Here is a 26,908-nt window from a genome sequence, read left to right on the forward strand (position 1 = left end):
ACACATATTTATACTGGAACCACTGTCAGTAGTGCAGTGTGAATTTACAGCATTTCCTTAGAGCACTCACCCTAATAATAAAGGCCTTGTATTAGTGAACCTTTAATAAAAGTTCAAGTTCGAAGATCATTAACACATGGACACAACTATTCCCTTAACTGCAGACAATAATTGTGAACAAAGTACTGCAAGGCCAATGCATGCCGTTGAAATGGGTTCGAACATTTTCCCAAACCACACACTTTCAGAACAGGCTGCTGTTTTTAAGTTTAAGTTGAACCTTAAAAGGCCTTCCTGGAGATAGGACAATAGTTTAAGAGCTTGGAGGTATGGGTATGGAAGATTCTCCAGAACAGTTTACAGCTCTGAGGAGTCTGAAAAGGATACAATGGTGAGAGGAATATGCAAGTTTTCGGTGCCAGAATGATCAAGGCTCCATCAAAACTCAATAAAACGACTAAATGGTCAAAAGTGGCATGGCCAGAGTGCTCTAGTGTTAAGTGTCTAAAGCTGTGAGAGTTGCAATGGGAATAAGAACCACTTGACTTCGGGGCAAAAGGCTGCACAGCACATTGCAAAACAACTTTAAATATTAAAATTTTAAACATTTTCCCTTAACAAATGTTAAGAATTACATATCTTAACGAAACCAAACTCCATGCAAGATCTTCCCAATAAATAACAATGCTCACATAACCAATTTGAAATTGGTTGTAAATACCCGACTATCAGACTGCAAAAGTTAAAAACAAAATTTTAAAAAATGAAAAATGTAAAAATAAAAAGTGAAAGGAATAAAATAAGTTGACCACAGGAATTTCACCTTAAGATTTTAGTTCTCATCAAATCAAAACGCCAAAAGAGACTATTGCTTAATAATGGTTATTTTCTGGCATATTGGGATAAATACAAAGAGCTTAATCACAAATACCTTGATGTATAAGATGGTATAAGTAAATGAAGTTTAGTGTATGTGGAAGCTGTTGAAGGTAAATAAAACTCAGTATAGAACTATACAACAAAAAAAACAAATTTGTAACATTTTATAAAGTAGTTTCTCATGTTTTTCTAGGACAAGCTGTCTGAATGCATATTATGGTCGTGGGAGGGAAGCCTACCTACAATCTCTGCAAGTTTTGCATTTTTTCCTCACTACACTAGGAAAGCTGGTTATGGCTCAACACATGCAATAACTTCACTTTTCGACTCCCTCCAACATTACAATCTTGGTTGCCCACCACTTAAGCCTGCATCCTTGTTTGAAAAATTAAGGACACAAAAAAAAACCACACCACTCTCCAATTTACTTGGTTGTTTTTGTTCCCTCCAAATTACAGGAGTGCTTCACCAAAATGTGTGGATTATGCACAAATTTACAGGAAGGATAAGGACTCATAAGCCTCATTTAATTACTACTTTCAATTTTCAATTATGGTTTTTAGTTCAACAACTGCTTGCAATGCAGAAGGTACAGCAGAGGAACGTTCAACATAGACCAGTGTGCAGGTACAAAATGGTCTATTAAGCCCTACACATGGGTACCACACAGCAATAAACCCTGTTGATATCGCACATGTTTTGGACACACATGTACAATCAATAGTTTAAACCTTATGAATAAAACTTAATTCCACAACACTCTGCTCTGTTTGACCAACAGGGATGGACTTGAGAATTCAAGTAGCCGCTTCATTGATGACAGCAGATAGAAGCTCTTTAAATCTTCGCTAATTGTTGGAGTTTCTTTGTGCCCCGGGCGATAATCAAGAATTTGGGTGCAAGGCAATAGTTTGGCTCACACAACAAATTTTTACAGCGATAACAATAGCGCCCTTTCCACGCAAAGATATCATTACGGATGAGATGAGAGTGTTATAAATACAAAAACACAACAAAACGTGACATGTTCTGGAAAGGTACAAAATCAAAAGTCACTGGTTCATGTAATCACCACTCCATTAACAGACTTTATGGCTTATAGGATCAATTTCCAAAAATGGTAAATCTGTGTACTGTTCCACCAGATATGGAATAACGTTTCCACAGCTGAACATTTTCACAAACATCCATTCAATCTTCTAAAGTGTAAGTGTTCAAGATAATCAAGATACAAATGCCATCAGGAAAATTGCTTAGATCCAAAGTGGATAAGGTGGCTGCTTAAACTTTATCCAAAGCCTGGACTCAGCAGCTGAAAAAACAAGCAGCGGTGAGAACGAAGACTCCATTAGGGCACTGGAGGACATGCTTCATACATTATCAACTAAGTTTACTAATGATGCAAGCACATTTGAGGGCTTGGAGGAAACAATGAAAAGAAATCACATCTGCATTCTTGATGAACCCCAAAAAAACGTAAGTGGAACCACGGAGCCAGTTTCTGACAAGGAAATAACCACGTATTCCACATGAAGTATCTTTGTGGAGCATACATCACACTTAGGGATTGAAATTGGATCTGGGATGGAACCCCATCCCAACCTTGGCTCAAACAGTGAGTTTCAGGAATGAGGCTGAAGTTTTGAGGGATGCCAGGTTTGCAAAGAACATGATGCTGGACAACCATTTTAGCAGTTTTTGTCCTGGCTGCATGCTTGCAGTACTGTGGGTGAGGAAACAACAGGATGCCGTTACCGTAAACGGAGGGTGATGTTCACTGGAAACAACGGATGGGCCCCTCACAGCGAACGTGGTACAGGGACACTCTTTGGCTCTTGCAGAGAAAGTCCGGATGAAGATGGTGAGAACTGATGAAGAACTGCAGAATGATTTACAGGTCTGGTGAAGATGACCGACTTCCTTGTGGCGAGAAGGGGTACGAAAGATTTCACAGCCTCCTAGTTAGTGAGGAACGGCTATGTATGCGATTAAAACTGAAGTCTGTGTCTTTATTGGATTAAGATTGTATTATTGATCGGACACAGCACACTGGTCTGGTGTTGATGGGGGAGCAAAATACACTAAAATGAGTTTTTTTTTAAAAATGTGATACCGGAGCACTGTACAAAAGGAAGGTTGAACATGCAACGCTATTCCCACTGAGCTCAACGTCAACCGATATTAGTCACCTGGGAGCTCTGGTGCAACATACAATCATAGCCCTCTCAGCGAGAGAGCAGCAGCGAGGCGGAGCAGGGCCTCCCTGCACGGTGTGTTCACTTTAAAGAGGGGCAGGATGTGTTGGCAATGCAGAATTTTCCCTGGTGGAAGATGGAACGGCACTCTGTGGTAATGTGATTTCGATAAGGTTAACATCTCTCTTCGACGCTGCAGCTGCAGTATAGGGGATGTCGTCGTGCTTAAGATATTCTCTCTGTGCTGTTCATAGAAGCTGGTGGGTCACAGACTGGGTATATTAATTACTTTGTGAGCCATGCAGACATTTTTGTATCAGGGAGATGACAAGAGGACCAGATACGAGTGGTCCCGGGACAGGACCTCCTGCTTTACGCGATCTTTCTCTTTCGTCGCATGCAAACCGCAGGCTATTTTGGCGGATAGGGGCAAGAATGTGAGCGAGAAATTGGTTGCAGAAACAGACAATTACAAACCCTTTATTCCTACTGGCTTGCAGATGACCAGCCAGGGACACTGCCTCAGGGTGAGTCATGTCCTCAGCTGCAGATTGGGGAAAATGATGCTGGCACAACCCACTGCAGGCTGGAATGCTTGGAGGAGACGCGCGCTACAGTGTCAGTTTTGTGTGAACCTCATTGGTCCAGGACATCAATGAGGCAAAATAGGATGTGAATTGACTTTTTATACAGCTGCACAGACCCGATTTCAGCAAACAGCCTGGCACCGAGACCATACTCCCTGAGAACGGCCGTCAGAGAGGCCACCATGTACAAAGAGAGGTGCTGCTTTGGATGGGGATAGAGTACCCCACATTATGGCTTCTGACTGGAGATACTTCTTTTTAGAGGGGATTGGAAATGTTTACATGATCGTGTGAGGCAATGATAACGGGTCAGCCACCCTCCTTCCAGTTCTGCTCTTTTTGGCCTCCAGGTCACACTGGTAGTGGAGACTCCAGCCCCTACTTAGATGAATGGGTGAAGGAATGGTATATCCCAGTGACCCACCATTCAGCTCCGATGATTGGTCACAATGACCTAGAGCTATACCGAATACGGCAATCTCCAGCGCTAGTGGGGTTCTGGAATAAGCTGGCGTTGACATCTCACAGCAATGGGTGTCAGTCTCTCACTTGACTCTCGACTGACACTTTGGGCCTCTGAAGCCATTAGATTCTCACACCAGGTTTTTAGGCTCGCCGATGTTGACTAAATGTAGGATCACTTGGCTCGGATGAGGCTACCCCTTCCATCTTTAAGACCAAGGACTTGGTTTTACGCAATGAATATGTAGAATGTTTTAGACCTACTTCTCAACCAATTCAGATGCCAAAGGATATGTAGGAAAACTACAAGTACTTTATGAGTGGAATAGATATGAATGAGTAAAGTAAACTGAAAACAGACCGAAATGGCAACACCATTGCGGGGGGTCTCAGCAATGTTCAGGATTGATTCATTTTTTAGGGAAAAATGTTTTTTTAATAAGCTGTAGTCCTACTTGCGGATTATCTTGAAGCATAATCCTTATATATTCTTGCATATGATCAAGAGCAATGTCAGACAAATGTAATAAATGAAGTTTATTTGGGAAAAATTAAATCTTTAAATTTTTCACATAAGAGGCGGCGAGGAAACAGGATTGACCACATCTGGCAGAATATCAACTACATACAGCACTTGCTGGAAATTTTAGTCGCAAAGGGGATGCCTTATATTCCTTGATATGCCCTAATCCATCATGTAAAAGATTCCACATCAACTCCGCGAGTAAACAGCAAAGAAGAGAGAGAGCAGTTCCTGCTTCGTACCACTACGCAAGTGAAATGGATCAGGGATCAAGAATTTCATGGCTGTTTTTGGGGAGGTCTGCTAGCTAAAAAACATTCAACTAATAAATCCAGATAAAAAAGCCCTGGACTTCAAGATCCCAACCAGAAAGCTCAATCAACCGTCTTTAGAGCACCAAGAGCTACAGTAGGTGCAGCACCCGACACATATTAAACAACAGATTTTATACAAGGTGTTCTACTTGTAACAAGAAAGGCCAAGTGATCACAGTTGATTACTCCACACAGAAGCATGAACAGGACCTTGGTGGAAATATCTGAATCCAACCTCAACAAGGCAATGCAGCGCTTTGAAGTGCACTTCTGTTTATTCAGCTTTTAGTGTCCGGCATAGTGGTAGAAATCCCCTCCACTGTGGTCTTAAGAATTAAATATGCTGCAGTGAATGCACTAAAATGTGACTGAGCATCTATCCAACCATGCACTCTGTCTAGCTTAAGGAACCACATAGTAATTTATATCTACTCTTCCTTTGTGTCTGGAGTCTTTTTCGGATATCCTTTAGGGGTATTTCATCATTTCCTCCTGGCAAAACCTCCCTACGAGTAAAAACGTGTATTATTCAGATGCACTTTGTCCATTATAAAAAGCCCCCGGCTAACAAGTAACGCACAATCAATCGATCGTGTTTGCTTTTTCAAACACTTTTCTTTAGAACTTCCAGAAGGTATTTTTAACCTTGCTAGTCAAAAGATTTAAGCTTCTGTCAAATGCTTTGCATTTTTAAAAATGTTTTAAAGCTTTTTTCTCGAAAACATTCTAGTCATCTAAGCTTTTTGACACTGGTCGTTTAAGCTACTGTCCTGTCGTTTGTAACCCTACTGGCTACATCTCAACAGCTATTTTCTGATTTGTATGCTATCCCAGCTACTTCAAATAATTTTACAATTTTCCATTTAGTGATGCGGAAGATATGTAGAGAATCCCCACTCCTGTGGTTACAATAGGTTTGGGAGTCTCATAACCAAGGCTAGCTCATGACCTGAAATTGCAATTACTCCAGTTGTAGTCTTCTTGGTTTGCTCTTTCAGAGGTACACTCCAGTATGTAGTTCAATCTGATGTACATCTAATGGACATGTGAGACAAGGTATTGTCTTTTTTCAACAGAACAAACTTCGAACAATCCAGCAGCAAGGGTCATATCTCAAAATGGAGATATGCAACACTATTCATAACCAGATCGAAATATGCTCACCCAAGCACACTCCGCACACTGTGAAATTCTGGAGAGCGGTTCCTACAGGAATAGATCGTCATGTTAGGCATGTTTCAATATAATTAGTTTATTTTAATTATTCCTGTACCAAAGGCATATACTGTTCTTGTCTTTCTTGCATCATGTCTAGATGAAGGACCAGTTCTTCTACTCTCACATCTGCTTAGTCCCACTACACCAAAGCATAGTTCAACAGTATTACCGAGGGCAAAGCGAAAAGACGAAGGTAAGGCAGACCAATAATCCTGTATCCAAAAGCATTCTTTCCAGGAAGTTGTGTGGTAGTCATGTTGGAAACATACATTACGGTCCCTTTTCCATGTATTCACCAGCAAGACCAGTATCAGCTGCTGTGTTGTACTCCACCATCCAAGAATTATCAGGCTTATTCTATATCCGGTACCCCACTCACCTACTGCTGCCAATCTCGTAGGTGTGCAACTGCGTCAAAGGTATTGAACTGGGTATAAAAGAAGTCCCAGTCACTGACCGTGCACCGGATTCCTCACTTCAATGCGGGCAACCATACAAGATTACTACTGTTGTGTTATGCTATAATCCCAGGCATTTAAGTCCCTGCTTTGTGCTCCAACCCTCAAGTAGCTCATAATATTCACATCCTCCCACAGTCCAGGGCTTTCATTGTGTTGATTTTCTACTCGCGTCTGCTCTTCTGGCTTCTAAATGCTGTGGCACAGCGGTTTCCCACCAGATGCTACAGCATCCATGAGCGAGCCCGATGACTTGTGCTAATGCTAGTGCACTCTTCGACACCACCCGCTGCTACTGCCCTCCACACACTCCCGCACATCGCATTTCCAGCCATCCATAAATGATCACATCTGTTCAACATTCACACATACAACACAAGCCTCCATCCAAGAATAAATGTACTCATCCACAGCCACCCATATACAGACATCCTAATATACACGCACCCTCAAACAGACCATTAATCCAATCAAACTGACTCAATCCATCAACCTCTATCCATTCCCCGTCTTCTATCCAGCAAAATCTGCATTCATTCAATTACTCCTGCAAAATCCACCCAGCCTCCCACTGTCTCATTTGTTCAGTTAACCCGTTGCATGCTCATGACGGAACCACTCCGTCATGAGCCACGGGCGCCGTGTGCTCATGACGGAGTGGTTCCGTCATGCTGCGGCCGTTGGCGGCCGCTCCGCCCACGCGGCGCTGTTTCCCCGCCTGTGCGGGCGATCAGCGCAAGTGGGTGGAGTCATGACGGAACCACGCCGTCATGAGCACAGCTCGCCCGTGACTCAGGACGGCGTGGTTCCGTCATGAGCATGGCCGCGCCGCGCTCACCCCAAACCCCCCCAGCGCTGCGGCGGAATTTGCGCCGCAGCGAAGGGGTTAATAACTCACCAAAACAACAAGCCACATACTTGGTCAGTTACTCATGTATGCAAACACATAGAAAAGCCATTTACTCGCCCAATTCATTCGTGTACAGAGCAACACAATCACCTATCAATAACACTTTTACAAGGCAATTCAGCCAACCGCAACACTTTACCCACTCACCCATCCACATGTCCATACACTTCCATGTTCAATATGTCACTCTTCTATTCACTTATGCACCCACTCACATATTCAATTCATGTGCACACCCATTTAATGGACTTGTTCATCCATCAATGCATCCATACTCTTAATCGATACTGAACATTCCATTTCCTACCTCCATCAGAACTGATCACAACACAAAACTCCAGAAAAGGCATCCAAGGCTTAACATAACACTACAGAAGGACAAGTGAAAAAACAAGAAGCCCATGCATCTTCTGGAAGCAGCCATACATTATTTTGTTTTTTAATCAGAGAATTCGGCAAATGGGACTTTGTTGAGCACTACGTAGGATACCGACCATTTATTATTAAACTCATAGCTCTGTTATATAGGATTTAAAAATCACTGTGTTCCTCAATGTCTTTAATTCTGAGATTTTGACTCCTGGCCCACTTTGCAATTGTTGTCTGAGCTGCATGTCTATTTCCAGTCCTCCTCTCCCATTCCCAATGGCACTTTACCCGCCAGCCCTCTGGCAGTCAATCCAAACGTACTCTACATCCTTTTAACTCGCTGATCCTACCTCTGGTCACTTAGTCTCTTCTCGTAGTCCCAATTAGTTTTCACCCCCAACCTGATAAAGCACTTGACTAGATCGACCTAGATTACTGGGTTCATGCGAAGACTATTTCAAAATGCAGCTCTCCATAAGAAGGTGAGTGCAGGTCTAGAGTGATGGCAAATTGAGAAATTCTCAGTTTGTGTACTTTCTTTTTTGATTTTTAGTTGTAGCAGCCTCACGTTTCACAGGAGAAAATTCACAACCAGGTTTCATGACTACAACAGAGTTTTGGTCATCTCTTCTACTTTGGCAAAGGATGCAGGGAATCACTCAATCGTAGAGACTCTGAACGTTTTGACTTTTGGCATGTGGGGGATGCAAGGAAATTATTCAAGATTGTTTTGAGCATCAAACTTGTAATCTTTCAAGTCAGATGGGACTCTTTAGTACACCACGTGGGGCAACAATCCCCAGCGCCCGTCTTACATCGATATGTATTTCAATAATATAGTGGTCTCCGACCACCCACCGCTATGACTCAGCTGCCCTCCTCGCACTCAACCCCGGAAGGAACAACAACTGCCAGCTATCCATGCCGAACACCACCCATGGCCAGTTCTCCTGCCGCTGAACCTTCACAAGCCTCCAGGCCACCACGGCCGCCACCCCCACGCCGGACACCAACACACTGAAGCCCTGAAGTGTATACTCCTCAACGTACGTTCCCTGCACAGACATGCCGTAGAGATCTGGGACCTCCCCGACACCCTCTCGCCAGACGTCGCCTTCTTCACGGAAACCTGGACCAGCCAGCATTCCAAACCCCCTATGTTGGCCAATCCAATTCAATCGATGGCCCATTTATAACAAACCAACAATCCGCGGAGCGCTAGTTCTAACAGAAAATAACTGCAAGCGAAACCCAGGGGTCCCAAAGCCATCAACCCCAGTCATTGATTGTTTACCACTGCCCCGGAATGCACGTATGTCATTATCCTTACAAGTGTGACTCCTTTGTGTAAGAACAGTTCGGAAGACTGGTACTCACTTAAATAAAGAGTTGCCCATTGGCTGGGGTTCTGATTTGATGGATGACATCATTGAGGTGCGTAGGGTTGGCTATGCCCCAAAGTCATTCCAAAGAGACTGTCTAGTTGTTAATTTTAGGCGCCCTAGGTTGGTGGGTACTTTATTGCAGCACCTGGACATTTTAACTATTGGACATGCCATGTTTCGCACATTACCCTTTAGCTACTTCTACCGCCCAACTCCAGTGTTTGGGAGGCCCAGAAGAACGATCGGGCAGGAGGTTGCGCTACCCAGCAACCCTATAGTTGCTTTTGTACATGAGAATGGGTTTGCTCCACTACCCAGCCTCTCAAATAATGATGAACTTGCCTCTTCGATGCCCCTGTTACCTCACAGCATACCAATGCCTGATTTAGCTCCTCCAGTCGAGTCTATTCGATCTGACACTACTATTCCTACTCCTCATAGCAAATCAATGCCTAATTCAGCTCTTTTAGTCGAGTCTATTCCACCTGTTACTATTACTCCTACTCCTAACAGCCGGGATACACTTCCTCTCCTGGAATGTCGGTGGCATTAATAAGAAACTGGATAATGAGCATTGGCTGGAAACTATTTGATGTGGTATGCTGCCAAGAAACTTGGGCTTTAAGCAATTTTCATGTAGAATAGTCCCTCAACCTGCTCCCGATCACGCGGTAGTGCATTATGGTCAAGGGAGGCTCAATACATCTTGCCTTCATGAACCGGTCTAGTGTGTTAGACCTCGTAGACAGCGGCAGGTTGTGGGACCGAATGAATGAAGCTGGGGTTGACGCATGTCTAACCAAACTCCTCAAGCTCTTACATTGGGACACTTTAACCCAGGTGCGATTTGGTCGTAATGGAGAGTGTTCGTCCACCTTCAAGGTATACAAGCTCAGGCAGGGGTAAATCCTAGCCCCCTTACTTTTCCTTTTTACATTAATTCCCTTGCTCTGATCTTACAGCACAAGAGAAAGTACTTGCCCAACATAGGATACTCCTTTACAGTGACGGTGCTGTGCTATTGTCGCGTACTGCTAATGGGTTATAGCTCCTGCTGGATTCTTTTAATGATTTTATGGTGAACCTTAAGCTAAGGGTCAATCACAAAAAATAATTTGTGGTCTATGGTCCTAGAAATACCTGTGCACGCCTGTTCACCATGGACGACACTGCCATCACTAAAGTCGCAAATTTTAATCTTGCTGGATGTTAATTTTAAATGGGACAAACTTCTGGATGTACAGAGAGGGCTTAAATTGGATAGTGCAGCTGTGAAGCAAAATGTCTCTCATTGGGTACTTACAGGGCAGGAGTTTGGGGGTATACGAATAGCTGCCACTTACAAGCAGACGAAAATAAATTCCTCTACAGATTGCTGGCAGTCCGTAAAATCACAGTCAACATTACCACTGACACTGAGGTTGGCCTCCCATATACTGAAGATGCGATTAAACTGGCACCACCCTTATGATGAACCAAAATCTGGAGTACCCCATTCACCAATTTCTCCTGCCTCATCTTTGCTCATTTAGTTCATGGAAATAATCTTTCTTGATTAGCGTGCATTAGAAAATCTTTCCATGATCTGGGTATTACACATCTTGTTCATTACCCCAGTGAAATTAATAGTAATACAAAGACCCTGATCCGTGCCCTCTTTCAAACAAATAGTAATCTAAAAAGGTCCTCCAAATCCCAGATGATTGCTACTGTACACTGCCACGTGGAGATCATCTCACCTGAACCATATTTAATTTGGATCACTAATCAGGAGCATAGATTTTATTTAACATGTTTTAGGCTGTGTAATGTTCATTCCTCAGCAGGGCAGTTGGTTTTCGTCCCTGCCCTGCTGCCCCTGTGACAATATGTTGTGTTTGTTTGTTATGTTTACGGAATTTGTAGCGCGCAGCTACTCATGAGTGTGTCCCGGCACGAACCTAGTGGAAGGGTGGCAGGAGGAAACGGTTTAGATAAAGAGAAAATTATTGAGCCTTTTCCTGAAGAGCATATGATCCTGTTAATATTATTCAGCAATTCACTATGCACTTTGTTTTTTGTAGCTTTTATACTGTTTTCAGAAGACAATTCCTCCGTCACATTTTACGCTCCACAAATTGTGAATCGGCTAGGCAAAGTCTTAAACGCTTGCAATGCCGGATCGCTGAAAACTGTGTGCCATGCTGCCATCAGCTTCATCTGCCACTCTCTCAGGATAAGAAACATTAGATACCGGCAAATTGTTAGCCTTGGACTGTTTTTATCCCTTTTTTTGGTTTTTAAATTGTTATCTATTTTATGTCCATTGCTGCTATTTTGTGATACCCTGCTCTCCGACCAGCACAGTTATCAGGATACGGGTAAACAGTCAGTCTAGAATTGTCTCTACTGTACATTTTCATATCGACTTCATTTTATCATGTTTTTAAGTGTATGTTTATTGCCGATACCCTTTTATGGCCATATTGGCAGAATAAAGTTTTTACTGAGTGACCGACCTCTACTTGACATCTCGCAATAACAATCAGGACGGGATGATATTACCAAAGTCCATGGCAACAGATGTCTTCACTAGGTCTGCCTTTAACCTAGGCCTGCTCAGAACCATAAATGTGAAACAAACTATCTCATAATGGACAACCCAGTGCAGTAACCAGCTGAGTGGACTATGATCATAAGAAGTACCATAGAGAGATCGTCTGAACTATCCGCTTACTTAAAACCATAAACTGCGTGCCTCTTTCTCACACTTCATCCACCACACTGCTAAGCGCTGCATTCCATAACATGACCGCACATCGGTGATCATCGAGCAGGACATGGAAACACTTCCAACATAGGATCTAAACAAAAACACCCGCCTTCCAGCCCACACCCTACACAGGCGCAACCCATGTAAGCAAGTGCCTCAACATCGGGCAGTAAGTGCTATATTAATGTTGCAATACAACAGAGATGTGAGCCGGAAATCAATTTGCCACATTGCACTCTTTGATGTGTCCCTCGACTCTGCAATGGGAGAGCGGAATGACACAGTGAAGAGCATAGAGCACACCTTCGAAGATGTCAAGACTGCATGGTGTTTGCCATGGTGCGGCACTGCAGACTGGACAACAAAACAAATATCACAACATCCCTACCCGAGACAAGAAGCTTCTCAACTCTGACCTCTCGACCCTCTCTAGACACAAAGCACTGCACGGATAGCCCGACGAGAAGTTAGGGATATCGCATAATAGAGGAAAGTATAAGAAACATGTGCACAAGTCAAGAAGGATGTGCAACTCTTCCGCCGGGAGAACTCAGCTCCTTGTCTCGAACTTACCTGTGCGGTTGTAACATCCCATATGGTGAAGAGTTCTTCCCTTCTTGCTCCTCGTCTCTTGTGGCTTGGACCTCTGGTTGGCCCAAAGGCTTTGTGTAGAATAGTCTTATAGTTGCTTATATAATTCACTGTTCTCTTTTCTTATGCCTGTTATGTGATTCTGTTTCCAGCTATTTACTGCTTTTTCTTCAATATGCTGTTTGTAATAGGAGTGCTGTGACTTTTCGGCTCAACTGTTTTTTTCCTAATCGTCGTTCTCAAAAGAGTAAACATTACATTTACACATTTAAATATGAAGCATGATTTGGGACCTAAATCGAAACTCTCATTTGAATATTGGCCTGTATTTTTTTTTAGCGGCCAGTGACAAGTGCCCAACAGCCGCCGGTCTGTCAAGTAAATGTCAGCGCTGTTTATTAAATGGCTAAAAACAGAAAGCTGTCGTGGCCGGCCGTAGAAAGATATCCAGTGCCTGGCGGGCAGCTGCTCTCTCGCAAAGCGCTCAATTTCAGAGTCTCGTGGCCGATGGTACACGCCCTTCAGGCAAGAAATACTCGTTCTTATCTCCAAAGGCAAGTGTTTATTATGAATGCCTTGTCGCAAGTGAATCTTTAGGAAACAATAGAACTCTCTGGGTCAGCTATGCCTCACGAGGAAATGGAAGTTGTTGAATTTCAAGCCACTAATGCTGTTGATTTCTAAATGGCCTAGAAATGTAATTTAATGCAATAGCATTCAACGCGTTTGTCATATATATATAATATATGAAGGCTTACCTGCCTCCTCACCAGGTGCAGAAATGATGCGTTTGTCATATAAATATATGAACGAGATTATTTTATTCCTCGCATTGTGCAGACAGTAGTTCCATTCCACGCTTTCACACGTCTGTGCTTTGACACGCTGTTCCTGCAGGGGGTGGTGCGCAGTTGTTATGCTGGTGCAGCAGACCACAAACGATGGCAGACAGGTGGCACGTCGAAAGCGGCATGCCCCTTCGCCCGCCCGTGGGGAAACTGGCTGCAGGTGAATCTTTAGTGCATTAAATGGACTTATGTACGTTACCCAGCAGGTGCAGCACATGAGGTCAGTGGGCCAGTGTGACAGTTACTCGGAGTCATGAACTGTACTCGGATATTTTGATCTAAACCTATATGGTCAAGTACGCTTTATAGAAAATATAACGCAAGTCGATGTATTATATGGTTTTCTGTTTCTAGCCCTGTTAAAGACTGATATAGCAACACGCGTTGTCAAGTACTGGATTCAGATGTTAGACACCGTAAAGAATAAAATAAGATTTTTGTTGGGTGCAATATTACTCGTTAAGTAGGAAGTAATTGGAAGGGGGGGGGGGGAAATCAATAAAGAGAGCAACTGAAATGAAAGGATCTATATGGAACTGACTACTGAGGAGCGAAAGCACTCATTTGAAAATGAATTTAGAATAGGAATACAAAGTTACTTCAAGAAGCCATATGGCGAGTTTTGAAGACTTATTTTAAAGTGTTTATCTAGGAGAGAGCGGAATATTAAATGGCGCCCCAGCTTTTTATCTCTTGATTAAGAGAAATGAACCAGGGTCACATTGGGTGGTGATAACACCAGGGGGCGCTCCAGCCCAGGGCTCACAATAGAGATACTCCCCACAGGTAATGCTGGGTTGCGCTATACACTTGAAGGAACCCTTTAATGTTGTTTTGCTCTCTCATAACTTAAGGTTGTAATGATTATAATATTTCCGACCAATACATTTCTCTTTGTGCTAAGTAATTTCTCTCGGATCCCTCCTCGGTTTGACATGTTTACTTGCTCCAGTATTTGGAACCCAAGTTGGCTCACATGTTTGTTTTTTTAAATTCTGCAAATTGTGCGGCTACAAGCGAGTTCTTGTTTAGTTTTGAATACATATCCTTTTCATTTGACTTTTGCCTTCTGAGGTAATAAGTGCACCAAAGAAGATGTGCCAACAGGATAGCAGAGAATAAGCAATTGAGTCTACCCTGTTGCCACATGAGTTTGCAACCAGCTTGCCAGGATCAAAGTCAAAACATCTGCTTTAGTTGAAGGAAGCACTTAGACCATCCATGAACCAGGTGAGGTGGTGAGCCACATTGCCTTTGGTTTGTTTATAGTCTAGGCTCCAGCCTGTATCCCTGAGGGGGGCACGAGGGATTTCTTGGTTTACCATATGTCCTGTGTCCCATTGGCTGAAACTAGTAACCCCGTTTAAACCGACATGCATATCTAGAAATGCTGCTGTTTAAAGCTGCTATAGAACAGGGTCCATAAAGCCACAGTTGCTGGTGGTACCCAGTAGGTGCAGATTGTCACACGGGGGCTACCGTCAACAGAAAATTCAGAGCATAGCAAGGCACTTTCCGAGATGTGGGCACATAATGCATGGCAACATTGAGAGGCTTGTAGTGCAAACCTAGATGTAACCAGGGCTCTGAAATCAGTAGGGGGGGGGGGGGGATGTAATTTGTCACTTTTCGAATGTCCTGCTCTCCACATTCACCAACCATGGTTTTCTGGAGGCCTTCATCAACTAGACACTGGATTTTGAAAAGGAGACCAGCTCTTTCTGTCAGTCAGAACTCTCCCTATTAGAGGATTGAGAATCACAGTTCACTTATCTTAGCCCCAGAAGAAGATAGATAGGGCCTGCTGTTTTCTTTAAATAAAATTTCATAATTTTACCTGCCTAAATATAGATAACTTTGATTTTTACAAGTACGCCTCCGCCAACAATAGCTTTTGATTTCTCTGTTGAGCTATATGTGAACTCAAAATATGCTACCGGATCCTACATAAGCCTTGGCTGCTCAAACTACTCCACTGACTCTACCCTCTGCCTTTCTGGCACACGATGGGCCGGTTTACAGAGGCATTTTGCGGCATGCAACGTAATACTTCTACATGCCTTTGTGAATTAGCCCCAAATTATCTCAAATTAGAATATTCATATACAATTAGTACAAATAGAAATGAAAGCGCTTTATTTGGACTTGGACTAACAGGGAGTGCAGCGTTTTGGGGCAGATTTACAAAGGCATGCAAGAGTACTCCTGTAGTATTAATGATCGTATCACTTACCATACTCAAATGATTTTGTACCATCAGTCCCAGTGTCTAGAATCACCGCCGAAACCTTTGAGAATTGCAAATCGGGAAACCTGGCCTCAATCAAAATAGATTTGTGCCCCTTGTCCAATCCTGGCTAGGTGAGGCTAGCCATCAAAACCTGCCTCACATTGCCTTCCCATGTAAGCTCATAACAAAGAAACAGGTTTAACCCCCCCCCCCCCCCATTTCCTCTTCACCTATACAAAAGGCCCTTGGACAAGGTGGGGCAAAGGTTATGGCTCCCATACTTCACTTGCTGTCTCCCTCACTCAGCGCAAGAATGAACTGCCTGTCCCCTCTTAAAAACACAGGAAAGGCTTACCTGCCTCCTCACCAGGTGCAGAAATGATTCAGGGGGGAGAGATGGTTCTGGGGCCTGGAGAACTGCTAATGGTTAAATGGCACCGGGGCTTGATGTTTGGTATCCATTTGTGCACCCTATGCCACATCACCTCTGTACTAAGGTGTCTCCAATGGCTCCCAACCAAGCACAGAGTGGATTGTAAATCCATTATCTTTGCTCACAAAGCTCCACATGCTCAGACCTCAGGCTACCTGAAATGGTTGCTTCTTTACCAGCCAACCAGATGCCCCAAACCAGCTGCTCAGAACGGACTTTCAGTCCACCTGGAAAGACAGCAATTTGTTGGGGGAAGAACATCACGCCGTCAATGTAGGAAAATGTGGCTTAGAGGTTAAAGTGCTGGAAACTTGGGACCTAGGTTTTAAGTTGCCCTTAGAAATGGAGATGATTCTGAGCAAATTGCTCTATTTCCACATACCTTACATTGCAAATATGTGTAATGTAAAATACAAATTCTGACTATATGTAGTGGAAGTTCAACATATTACATTATCATTGTTTTCCTCCAGTCAACCCAAATCTTTTCCACAACAGATCTTTTGAACCATTCACCCGCCTATGATTGAATGTACATTGTAGAGTGGAACTACTCTTAAAGTAAGTTTAGGATCTGCTGAAAAAGATTAAACACAAATAATACATTTTCATAATGAAGGTCTTTTACTGGTAATCAGATTCAGAGCGTTGGCCGGGCCAATATCAGACTGCAGCATTTTGTAGAGAGTTTTTTTGGGTTTTAGTAATGGTGCCGTAAAATGTCACACATTAGTGATACTTCATAATAGGATGATTTCTATGATAGCTTCTAGATAGACAGAGCCTCCTCCCCTCCCCTACCTCAAAGATACACTCCGAGACTACTCTATGTGGTATACAGTGCATTAAAAAAAAAAAAGAAGATAAATACAGGTATGTTCATTTAACAATGTGATGAGTTTCTACAATGTCCATTTCAGCCATCTTTATGGACCCATATCTCTTTCGGAGTCTAGGGGCCCATTAAGGTATCGTGTGTGTGTAATAGGATTCTCAACGAGCCGAGTCAAGGTAGTCTCTGGATACAGTTTTGGATTGTTTAGTATATTTCTAGGGGTGGGCAATAAACTCTACTCTTCTAGCGGAGTTCACAGAATTTTGTCCACTCCGAGTTTCGCTTGGAACGTGGAGTTCCGGCAAATCTCCGCTAACTACTGTGTGGCGGAGTTTTTTCTGGTCGCCAACATTAAACTAGGGAGCTAGAATTTGCGTCCCCTAATGCGATTTTCAGGCACTAGAACACTTGCCGGCTGGGTTTCTCAATGCGAACCGTTGCAGCAGGTTGCGACTGTCCGTGTAAAGAGAGCTGTCGCTTAAGTAGAAAATCTACTGGAGCGGCAGAAAAAAGCAGCGCCCTCTGTCGCGCTGCTTACATGCTGATTTTTACAGCACAGAGCAAGCCCCCGACGCAAAAAAATGAGCACAAAGTTCCGCCCACCTCTAGTATTCTCATCTTTTTTACATGGTCACCCCACATTTTTTGCCTTTGACTGCCCCCGCCCCCCCCCCCCCCCGGACTTGAAGTTCTGTGCTTTTTACCCCCGATTAACAGGAGTAAAGTACGTGTGCTTCCCCTTCAACCAAGTTGAAATGGGCTGAAATCTGATCTGCGCCACCAACTTTCATAAAAGTCCACAGCATATGATGTGGAAATATACCTATGGTGTGGAAAAGTAAATTCCACCTGTTGACTGTAGCACATTATTGTGCCCTCCAATACGTGGCAGTGAAAACATGGCTTCAGGTCTACCATGTGTAGCACGAAAGCAGCAGCTTGAACCTTGCTGCATAGACCTGCCAAAATCACTATTTTGGCAACCTGATTTTAAATATAAAATAAGTCACCCCTAAACGCACCTTGCAGCCCACAAAGTAAGATGCATAATATTGGAGTTGAACATGTGTGACATTAGAAATGGCATACACCCGCAAGGGACTAGGCCCAAAACAACACTGTCACTGGGCAGGCTGTAAATAGCACATAGGGAAAATCAAGGTATAGATTATACACTCATCTACAGCTTTCAACCCATACAAGCTACATCTCCATCCAAAGGCCTATTTTTATAAGTAAAAAATAATCAAATCTAGCGGTGAAGTCAGAAGTTTAATAAATGTAGGCTAATTTGCATTATCACTCCTGCAACTGCTCACTCTGAACTTGCCCTATATTAGGTGTCACTGCTCTGGAAGTGTGTGTGTAGGGGGCAGGGGGGGGGGGGAGGGGGGCAGAGGGTTTTTTTTATTTTTCCTCTGGCACGAAGAATAGCTGTGGTGGGCACAGGAACTTAATTTACTTCAAAGGAGCAGAAGATGACAGTGCCTGCTGTCTGTGATCTGAAAGGAGCCAAGAAGGAGTGTACCTGCTCCCCACTGTACCCAGGGCATAGAAGCAGACTGAGTGTCAGTTACCCGACTTCCTGTGTGGCTATGGCCACAGGGACACAAGCTGCAATAGGCCTTTTCTCTAAAGTGCCCAGCTGCTCAGTGGCAACTGGATGTGGACTGGACTTTGTTGTTGGACTCTACCCAATACCCTGAGAGTCTCTATGTGGCTTCCCCTGAGGACCTGGGGTTTTACAAGTGTACTTCTGTGGTTGCTTGGGCACCAACAGAAAGTTTGTAAACTTTTTTTTTTTTTTTACTTTTGCTCACGATATTCAGGGGGGCCTGCTGCAAGATGTATCCGACTGGCAGTTCCACCACTTCTGACTGAATTTCCAATTCATCCTGCTCAAGGCTCCAAGCACCTCCAAAAAACCAACAGGGTCCAATTCTGTGCTGGTCCTTTTCAACGCAAAATCTCTAAAGCTCCAGGGGGGGGGGGCGGGGGAGGGGGGGGCGGGGGGGACAAACCTGCTTCAAGTATACAGTCTTCAGTGTCAGGGTGGTGGCCTGCTCAGGTAGAATTTTTCGCTTCAAAAAGGTAACAAAGTCCCTTTTCGTGTTGGGACTTTGACACTTTTTTGAACTTTTTGACTTCCAGACATTTTTAGTGGGGCCAATCCACTTGTATCCAACAAGGACTACATCACAGCTGGCTTTCAAATTGCGCCTACGTTCTGGCCTACCATTTTCATAGACTATCATTGGCTCTGTGTGTTCTGTGGTGCTATTTCGATTTTAAAAACTCATATCTCCGATTCCCCTTATTGAATTTTTGTAAAGCACTCCGCTCTTCCTGCTTCTAAATTCTCCGCAAGATATTCAAATTGCTACCCCTGAGCACCAGACGTAGTGACACGCAAGCCCTCATGACAAGCAGACTAGACTGCACAACACACTCTATGCAGGATCACCAACCATCTCCAACACTGACTTCAGACCATACAGAACACTTCAGCAAGACTAATCCTCAACTTCCCGTGGCGTAACCACATCTCACCACACCTCACAGAGCTCCACTGGCTCCCCATCGCGAAACACAGCAAATTCAAACTCATCGAGCACCCTAATAAGGCACTTCGCAACACTGGACCAACATACCTGAACAACCGCCTACTTTCACCAACCCTCCAGACACGTATGCTCTGCCACACTCTCACTCGCACACAGTCGCAGCACTCACAAATGCAGAAACCAAGCATTCTCCTACACCACACCATCAACCTAGAACAACCCCCCTCAACACATTAGGGCCTGCTCCTCACTTCTTGAATTCTGCAAGAAGCTAAAGACCTGGCTCTTTGAATAATTCTGCAGGGTCTGACTCCCAGCATCCTTCGTCTTATGCCTACATGCCTGCTCAAACGCCTGGAAACCGTCACAGGTGAGTAGTTGTGTCATCCAAATTGACGTAACATTTTGTTCATTGAATTGTACTCTATTTTTTAATTCGGTTGGGAATTGTTATTGTTTTGAAAGTATTGCTGTTTTGATACTACATAAATACTTCACACATTTCCCTAAGTTTAGCCGGTCTGCTCTGTCCCATATCTACCAAGCTGTTTAGCTGTGGTTAATTTACTGGCTGTGAGGGTTCACTGTGATAAGAAGTGTTATTATATCTTGACATGGGTGGTCTCCCACCCCAAATAATAATCCACTTTCATACAGGTTGTGTTTGGTATGGTCTAGTAATACATCATGTTGGTTAGTGGTTGACCAAGGTCTGGTTATGGACTGGTGATTGTAGTGCAGGTTTGTGGTCAATGACAATACCAGGTTTGATCAGACACATTGGTTTATAGATATAATTTGGGTGTCGGACTGTTTTAGGCTTCATTGACTTTGCTCCAAGTGGCTTTGAGCATATAGTCAAGACCCTCAGTTTTTAGGAAGTTCAAGAATGTTTTATTAACATTCAAGTCTCTGTCCGATAATTTTTAGTGCTGGGACTTTCCCTTCGTGACCTTCCAAGGGGCTCAGTAGAGTGGAGTGTTGCCTGCTTCTATGGAGCTTCCAACTCCTGAGATTTACAGAGGATAACACCTTGGTATCACAAATATACTGAGGTGCCTTTGGGAGAGCAGGGAGCCATGTTATACTTCACAACTTGCCTCTGTAGGGATTGTAAAGTATTTGTTGGCCGCTAGCTAATTACGCTTTTCTTGAATGAGCTGATCCATTTAGCAGAGGATAACCCTTTGGCCACTGTGCCAAGAACATCTCTCAGGGTGTTACGTTCATGATATGCAAGACTAATGACCGATGCAAAGGGACCAGTTGGGTACTCTTCCAATGCTGCCATCACTTTGGTTTTGTTACCTTGGTAAAAATCAGACTATATGCATCTGCTACAACTTTTTGTCTAGGAAAGTCTTTCATGTATCTCCTCCATCCATGAAGGTTTGCCACTGGTCTGAAGTTATATAGAGTTATGTGTTTTAATTTGGTGTTAGCTGCATTTTTAATCAGAAGTCCTCTAGGCGGAGGTAAACAACTCCTGATAAAAGCGCTTCTTCCTCGGTTCTAGCAAGATTGGTCATTGGTGCACCTCCAATGTGGGCATTGAAGCAGGACCAGAGCAGAAATAGTTCTTACATTTTGCCGGGCCTTGTGTTGTCCTGTCCCCCCCCCCCCCCTTCAGAGGCAGTGTTGTACAGCTCCCGACCCTCATAATTACATGGAAAGAAATGTTTAACTGCACATGTGAAAGAACCAGCAGCCAATCATATAACCATAGTTTAGATCAAAGATGGCGACTGAAATTTCAGCCCTCGGATTTCTAACAGTGGACTGCATGCCCACACCCGAAGCCACAGGCAGTCCATGTGCTGCCATATTACGATGGATACTGAGGGGTTTGTAACAGCCAATTTCCACTGCATTTGGTGGTATTAAATGCCTGCCAGTGCCAATCACGCTGTTAGTTTGCCAAGAGACAGCAGCAGCCGAACTAGGAGTGAGGCACTCATCAGAGAAGCATGGTGCAGACCAGCTGTTGGAGAAGAGACTAAGTGCACCTTGTGTGGGGGGATATCATCTCTACTGATAAAGCTGTTTAGGACATAACTATTGCTGCCTAAGGTTTGGTCGTGTAAGAATGGTCACTGACCTCGTAAGACCACTGGAAATTAAGCTGTAGAGTCTTTATTCACTGGACTACATTCCCATAAGATAAATATAATTCAATGGTTCATCCAATATAATTGCAATGTAACTACAATATTGCCATTTTCCTCCGACAGTGATGCACTTGAGTATTCGTTATAAATCTCAGAGTTATCTTTGACTGGTTAAGAGAAACAATTTGCAGAGGATCCAGACACGAATGCTGATGAAATTTCAGTGCTGCTGTCCTCCTTTAAGACTTCGGTATTTAAAACTGCTTTGGCGTTCGAGAACACTTGTAGGTTTGCAGTTATACCTACTATTTCTCTCATGAGTTCCGGACTTTCAATGAAGAATTTTCAGATTTTTTGTGCACCATTCAGCTACCTCAACTACAATCTGGTTGTGTTCTGGGGGAATATATGTCGTTACTACGCATTCCGTTGCAACGCATGCCTTTACCACGCATGCGTTACAACGGAATGCGTTTTCCACGCTTTGCCGTTACCGCGATTTTACCTTTACTCCGCTTTTTCTTTGGGGGGGGGGGGGGGGGGGGAGACCCCCCCCCAAGCCCCCCTTCTTCTATTTTTTCCTTTTTCTGCAGGTCTCCACCGACACTGAAAACGGACTGATGCTTTTTTTCAGATTAGGATGACGTTGTTCCGTGATGACGTTGCTTGCGTGGTGAAGATGGTCGTTGAAGCATTACCCGTTGTGAAGACGTTTACGAGGTAAGTGTATCGTAAATGTAATGCGTGGAAAATGCTTCGTGGTAAAGGCTGTTTCCCGTTCTGGGGCTTTTAGCTAAGCAACTACATTATAGCTTAATAGGAGCGGAGTAGACCCTTTCACATAAGTAATTTTTAGTGGTGACTTCCATAGGTTTGGCATGGGTTTTGCTGTAGTTCTGTTGGTTAAACTTTTTCCTTCATGTCCTACCTCTCTGCCGGTCTTCTGATTTGTTTATACGAGGAAGTGGTGATCTGAGAACTAGATGTGTGTTATGTTTCTCTCTGAGATGTGCATCTGGGCGCCTGGGGCGGTTTGACATGGTTTATTTTGACGTGTACATGCGATGAATTCAGAGTATTTTTGTCCAACAGTAAGAGTGACGCTGCGTCGTTTAGAATGCAAGCCTGTAAAAGTACCCGTATATCAGACTATATAAACTGCTTTTAATTAAAAGGAGATCAATACACGAACGAGTCGTATGAACGCTATTTGGCAGAAAGCAATGTCATGCACTGCGAGCTGAAACTAATTCCACATTAATTACAACATCCTGCCTTACAACTTGTCCATGGAAAGGCAACATGACCTAGAGATAACACTCACAGTTTTTGTAACAACACTTACAAGAACATCCTCGTTATCTACTTGAGTTGAGCTGCAAAATGCAGCAAAGGCACAAATCCAAACTAGGCCAGCCGTGGTCGTTAAAATACTTCCCCCAAACCCCAAATGGCGTGATTCATCTCTCATTTTCAGTATTCTTAGACCCAGCACAATGTCAAAAGAAAGAAGAATTTAAGGAATGTTTTTGTATGTTGCCTGGCATCAGGTAGCCGTCAAGGGAAATTCAAAAATATTGCTGAAAGATCATACTGTCATGCAGAAAAAATAGTTCACTATTTTATAGCTAATGCAAAAAGCTACAGAATGTATCAATCACATATGTTATTACTAATGTACAGTTTTAAAAGACCTCGATATTTCAAGATATTCAAGAACACATTGGTTTGTTCAGCATGACAAGTGAAAGAGTGTGCATCAACATATCCCATTTGTTCCCCTCATACAATTCTTATTATGTTTAAGCTCTTATTTAACACTTTAAAAAGTGACAAGAAATGAATCTTTAAGGAAGAACAGACCAATTGAAATGATGGAATCTGGATACTTCTACACTCCATTTAATAATGCTTAACACATCTTCATGTCAAAATCTAGCTTTGGTCAGCTTCGAACACAGAATCAACCTCCAGCAGTTTATTTCTTTTTTCGTCATACTTTATATGTCTGATTTATGCGTTACAGTGTATCAGTGAGCCACTCCACCGGGCTCTTTCCCTGCAATATTTACTTTCAGCTTCGTCTGGCTCTCAGAAGACAACAGTACATGAGCTGAAACTTCATTCCCGAAGACTGATTCAGCGTCAGTTAGGTAACAGTCCAGTTTCTCAAGCAACAAAATAGGTATTCCAAGTCACAGAAATAAACAACACCCTGATCTATTAATATCTACATTGCATAATCCCAAACTAGGCGCCCATGATTGCATACCGTCACTGGCATGCGGAAGCATGGGAACCTGCAAATGAATCCTCAATAAACAAATATAATAACCATGGTGTGCACACCTTTGAAGACAGGGAATTTGTATGGGGTACCTATTCAGTTAATCGAGGGTATGTTGGTCTCTGTATCAAGTAGCTCAAATGGCAAAATATGTATTACTGGCATACCCTCAAGCTAAGCTTCAAAATGAGAGTTACAAACCAGGAAAGCTCACATGAAGGAGTTGGTTCACTAACTTTGTAGAGTATTCAATTTTTTGACTATTCAAATTATAGCATCTCGGGAGAAGCACACTGGCTCTGCAGCTAATATTAGTGGGAAGGGGGATGTTATCTGCCATAGGTCCACGGTGGAGAGACGGATAGTCTGCAAAGCTGGATAGGGCATTTAGGAACCCTAGAGTTGCATGACTAGAAGAGTGCTGATTACAGTGACCTCCCCCAAGCAGATTAACCAAGGTGTTGGTTTGTACAACTGTTTATTTTATTTACAGACCCAACTCAGTGTTTTTTTTTTTTTTTAATGCTTGCGTTATTTTGTGGGAGACTTTTTTTGGTTTGTTTTCTTTAGCCATGCTTCATATCACTGGGAATGCTGTACAACATAGCCAAAAAACACTTTCAAAGTCAATAGGTCCCAAAGGCGAGACCTATTCGCTTTACCAATGATTCTTTAATACAGCACTTCTGCCACGATGGCTTGCTTAAAAACTACTAGGGAAAAGTTTAGACAGCTTAAAAACACTTGGTTGTTTTTCCTATCTTGCATTTGTTGCTGTAGGTTTATATTCCAAAGGGTAGCAATGAATTAGGTAATATTAAGGTAAATCCCATTAATCACTGGACTAACCAATAACTTTGGGATCAGGAGTAGCCTGCTACTTGCCGTAAAACGTTTCAAATCCTCGCATGGGGTAGTAAGCACTTTTCAATAGTAGTAGTCACACGGAGATCATGCTCTTTCTGGAAATCACTACAGCACGATTAGCGAAGAGGTCAGTGATGCTTCATCGCACTGGTTTTTCTGTATTTTCTAGAGCTTTTCATTGCTCCTAAAAGAGATAATTTCCAATATTTATCTCTTTACATGGACTTCACTGCTTGGTTTTACTTGTGATAAAGTGTCATTCAAGGTGTCACACATTTGCCAGCAGAATGCCAGCTATACTAACACTGAAATGTCACACATAAGCAATCTGAAATATTGGCATCTATGAGGACATATCCACCAAGCGGCTCCCGCGTCAAGTAGCTTCAGGCACATTAGCATTTCAAGCACAGACACTCCGCAGCAGATTTTCAGCCAGTCACCAGCCAACACCATCGATCGTTTTAGTGTATGCCCCATGCATTCCTTAAGACACACTTCCCGTCCATTTGGCACACTACTCTGGCACCCGCTGAAGGGCATACAGAATATTGCCTAAACACAAACTATATGCTCATGTAGCAACAGAGAACCAGCAACTGTCGCAAGCTTATCAGTGCAGAAAGGCTCAGTACACTGCCTGGTTTATTATTTAAGCAGTGCGCTAGAATTGGGTGCAGGCTACAGATTCCAACAAGGGCACAGACAGAAGAAAGAGGAGGTTTAAGGAGACAGAAGAAAGAGGAGGTTTAAGGGGGCAGCTTAAAAGACCTATCCAGTGAACGTTGTCACAATACATTTCAAAACCCCATAGCTGAAGTCAATAATCAAAGCAACCTTCCAGAATGCCTGCAATTGCAGTTTTTAGAGATAAAGGCTGGGTAAAGGGAACTGTTTTCTCTCTGACCTCTACACCCATTTAAGGGAGTAAATCTCATTCGAGCCATATTTTGATGGTGCCACCTTAACTATAGCCTACTCTTTAGTGAGACAAAATACCAGACTCCAGCCGTACTTCCATTTCAGAAAACCATCACTACATCTTGGCAGAATTAGGCCCATTAAGAGTGCAAAGGGTTTTACAGTGAGGATGTGGAGGGAGACCCAGGAGGGAAGAAGCGAAGTCAAATCATTAATTGCTTCTGTCACAGGTGTATAACTCAGCACTTAAAACGTGTGGGGTGTTCAGAACCCTAGATGTTGCAAGAACTCAGTGTCTGAAAGTGAAGTCGCAATAAGGTGTTATGACCCCGCACCGATCCCGCTAACTAGACTGTTTAGGGGGAACATATTCGCCTGATGAGGTCGTAGCCTCAATACAGACTCGGTACCGAAATGCTACTATTCTGGTGCATTTTACCATTCTTCGATCCCCAATATCCACTGTGAATACTCACTGTAACAAAGATATTACAGCTCTCCCGTAACACGGAAAAGAGCGACCTCCTCTCAGTATGTCCCATGATCGCTCACACTCACCATGGCGAAGCCGGAGAGTAGTGCCGAGGTGCGGCTAGACGCCTTGAGCTTGGCGCGGCTGAGGTACAGTTTGCGCCAGGACAGCGCCTGCAGGGAGTGCTCGTTGAGGCTCATCAGCTCCACGTAACTCCTGCTGATCCACTCCGGGTACGAGAGCAGCTCCTCCTCCCAAGTGTAGCGGCCGAGGAGCTTGTGCTGTGCACCGCCGGGGCTCGGGTACATTTGCCTAGTCGCGCGCAGGTCTCCGGCGTTGCATGTTGCCTGCAGCGCGCGCGACTCCGTGACCTGTCACCTTCCCACCACCCCTCCTCTTTGGCTCTACTCGGGCATTACCCGCCCAAGTGAGACAGCTGAACAGGCTACACGGGGACCGCGCATGTGCAGAACCTGCCTGTAAGACGTCTACTGTAAATCTTAACAGGGGAGTGGTTTCTCTTGTAGCGAAAGCATTAAAAAAAAAAAAAAAAAAAACTTTTGCCTGATTCTAACATGGACGCCGTTCACGACTCTTTACGTCAATTACGTAACACTCGCACGAGCGAATTGTTATAAGCAACTTTAAAGGCTGGAGGACGCTTCTGATATAAGCGACCGGTGTTCTAACTAGATGTGCC

At 43.6% G+C, this 26,908-nt stretch overlaps 1 protein-coding gene across 2 annotated transcripts in view; it reads right to left on the reverse strand.

The window, feature by feature from the left end:
• LOC146783831 (calcium release-activated calcium channel protein 1) overlaps positions 1-26,689 on the reverse strand; it is a 92,688-nt gene extending 65,999 nt beyond the window's left edge. The window contains exon 1 of one of the 2 annotated variants that reach the window (XM_085633303.1): positions 26,295-26,689. In XM_085633303.1, coding sequence (XP_085489429.1) covers positions 26,295-26,516 — 222 coding nt within the window. In that variant the 5' untranslated portion in view covers positions 26,517-26,689. Of the gene's footprint in view, positions 1-26,212 lie in introns of both variants that reach the window. The other variant, XM_085633304.1, reaches the window with a different exon arrangement.
• Between the last annotated feature and the right edge of the window lie 219 nt (positions 26,690-26,908).

This window comes from Triturus cristatus, chromosome 11 (assembly GCF_964204655.1).
Source record: "Triturus cristatus chromosome 11, aTriCri1.1, whole genome shotgun sequence".
In the NCBI taxonomy this organism is placed as follows: Eukaryota; Metazoa; Chordata; class Amphibia; order Caudata; family Salamandridae; genus Triturus; species Triturus cristatus.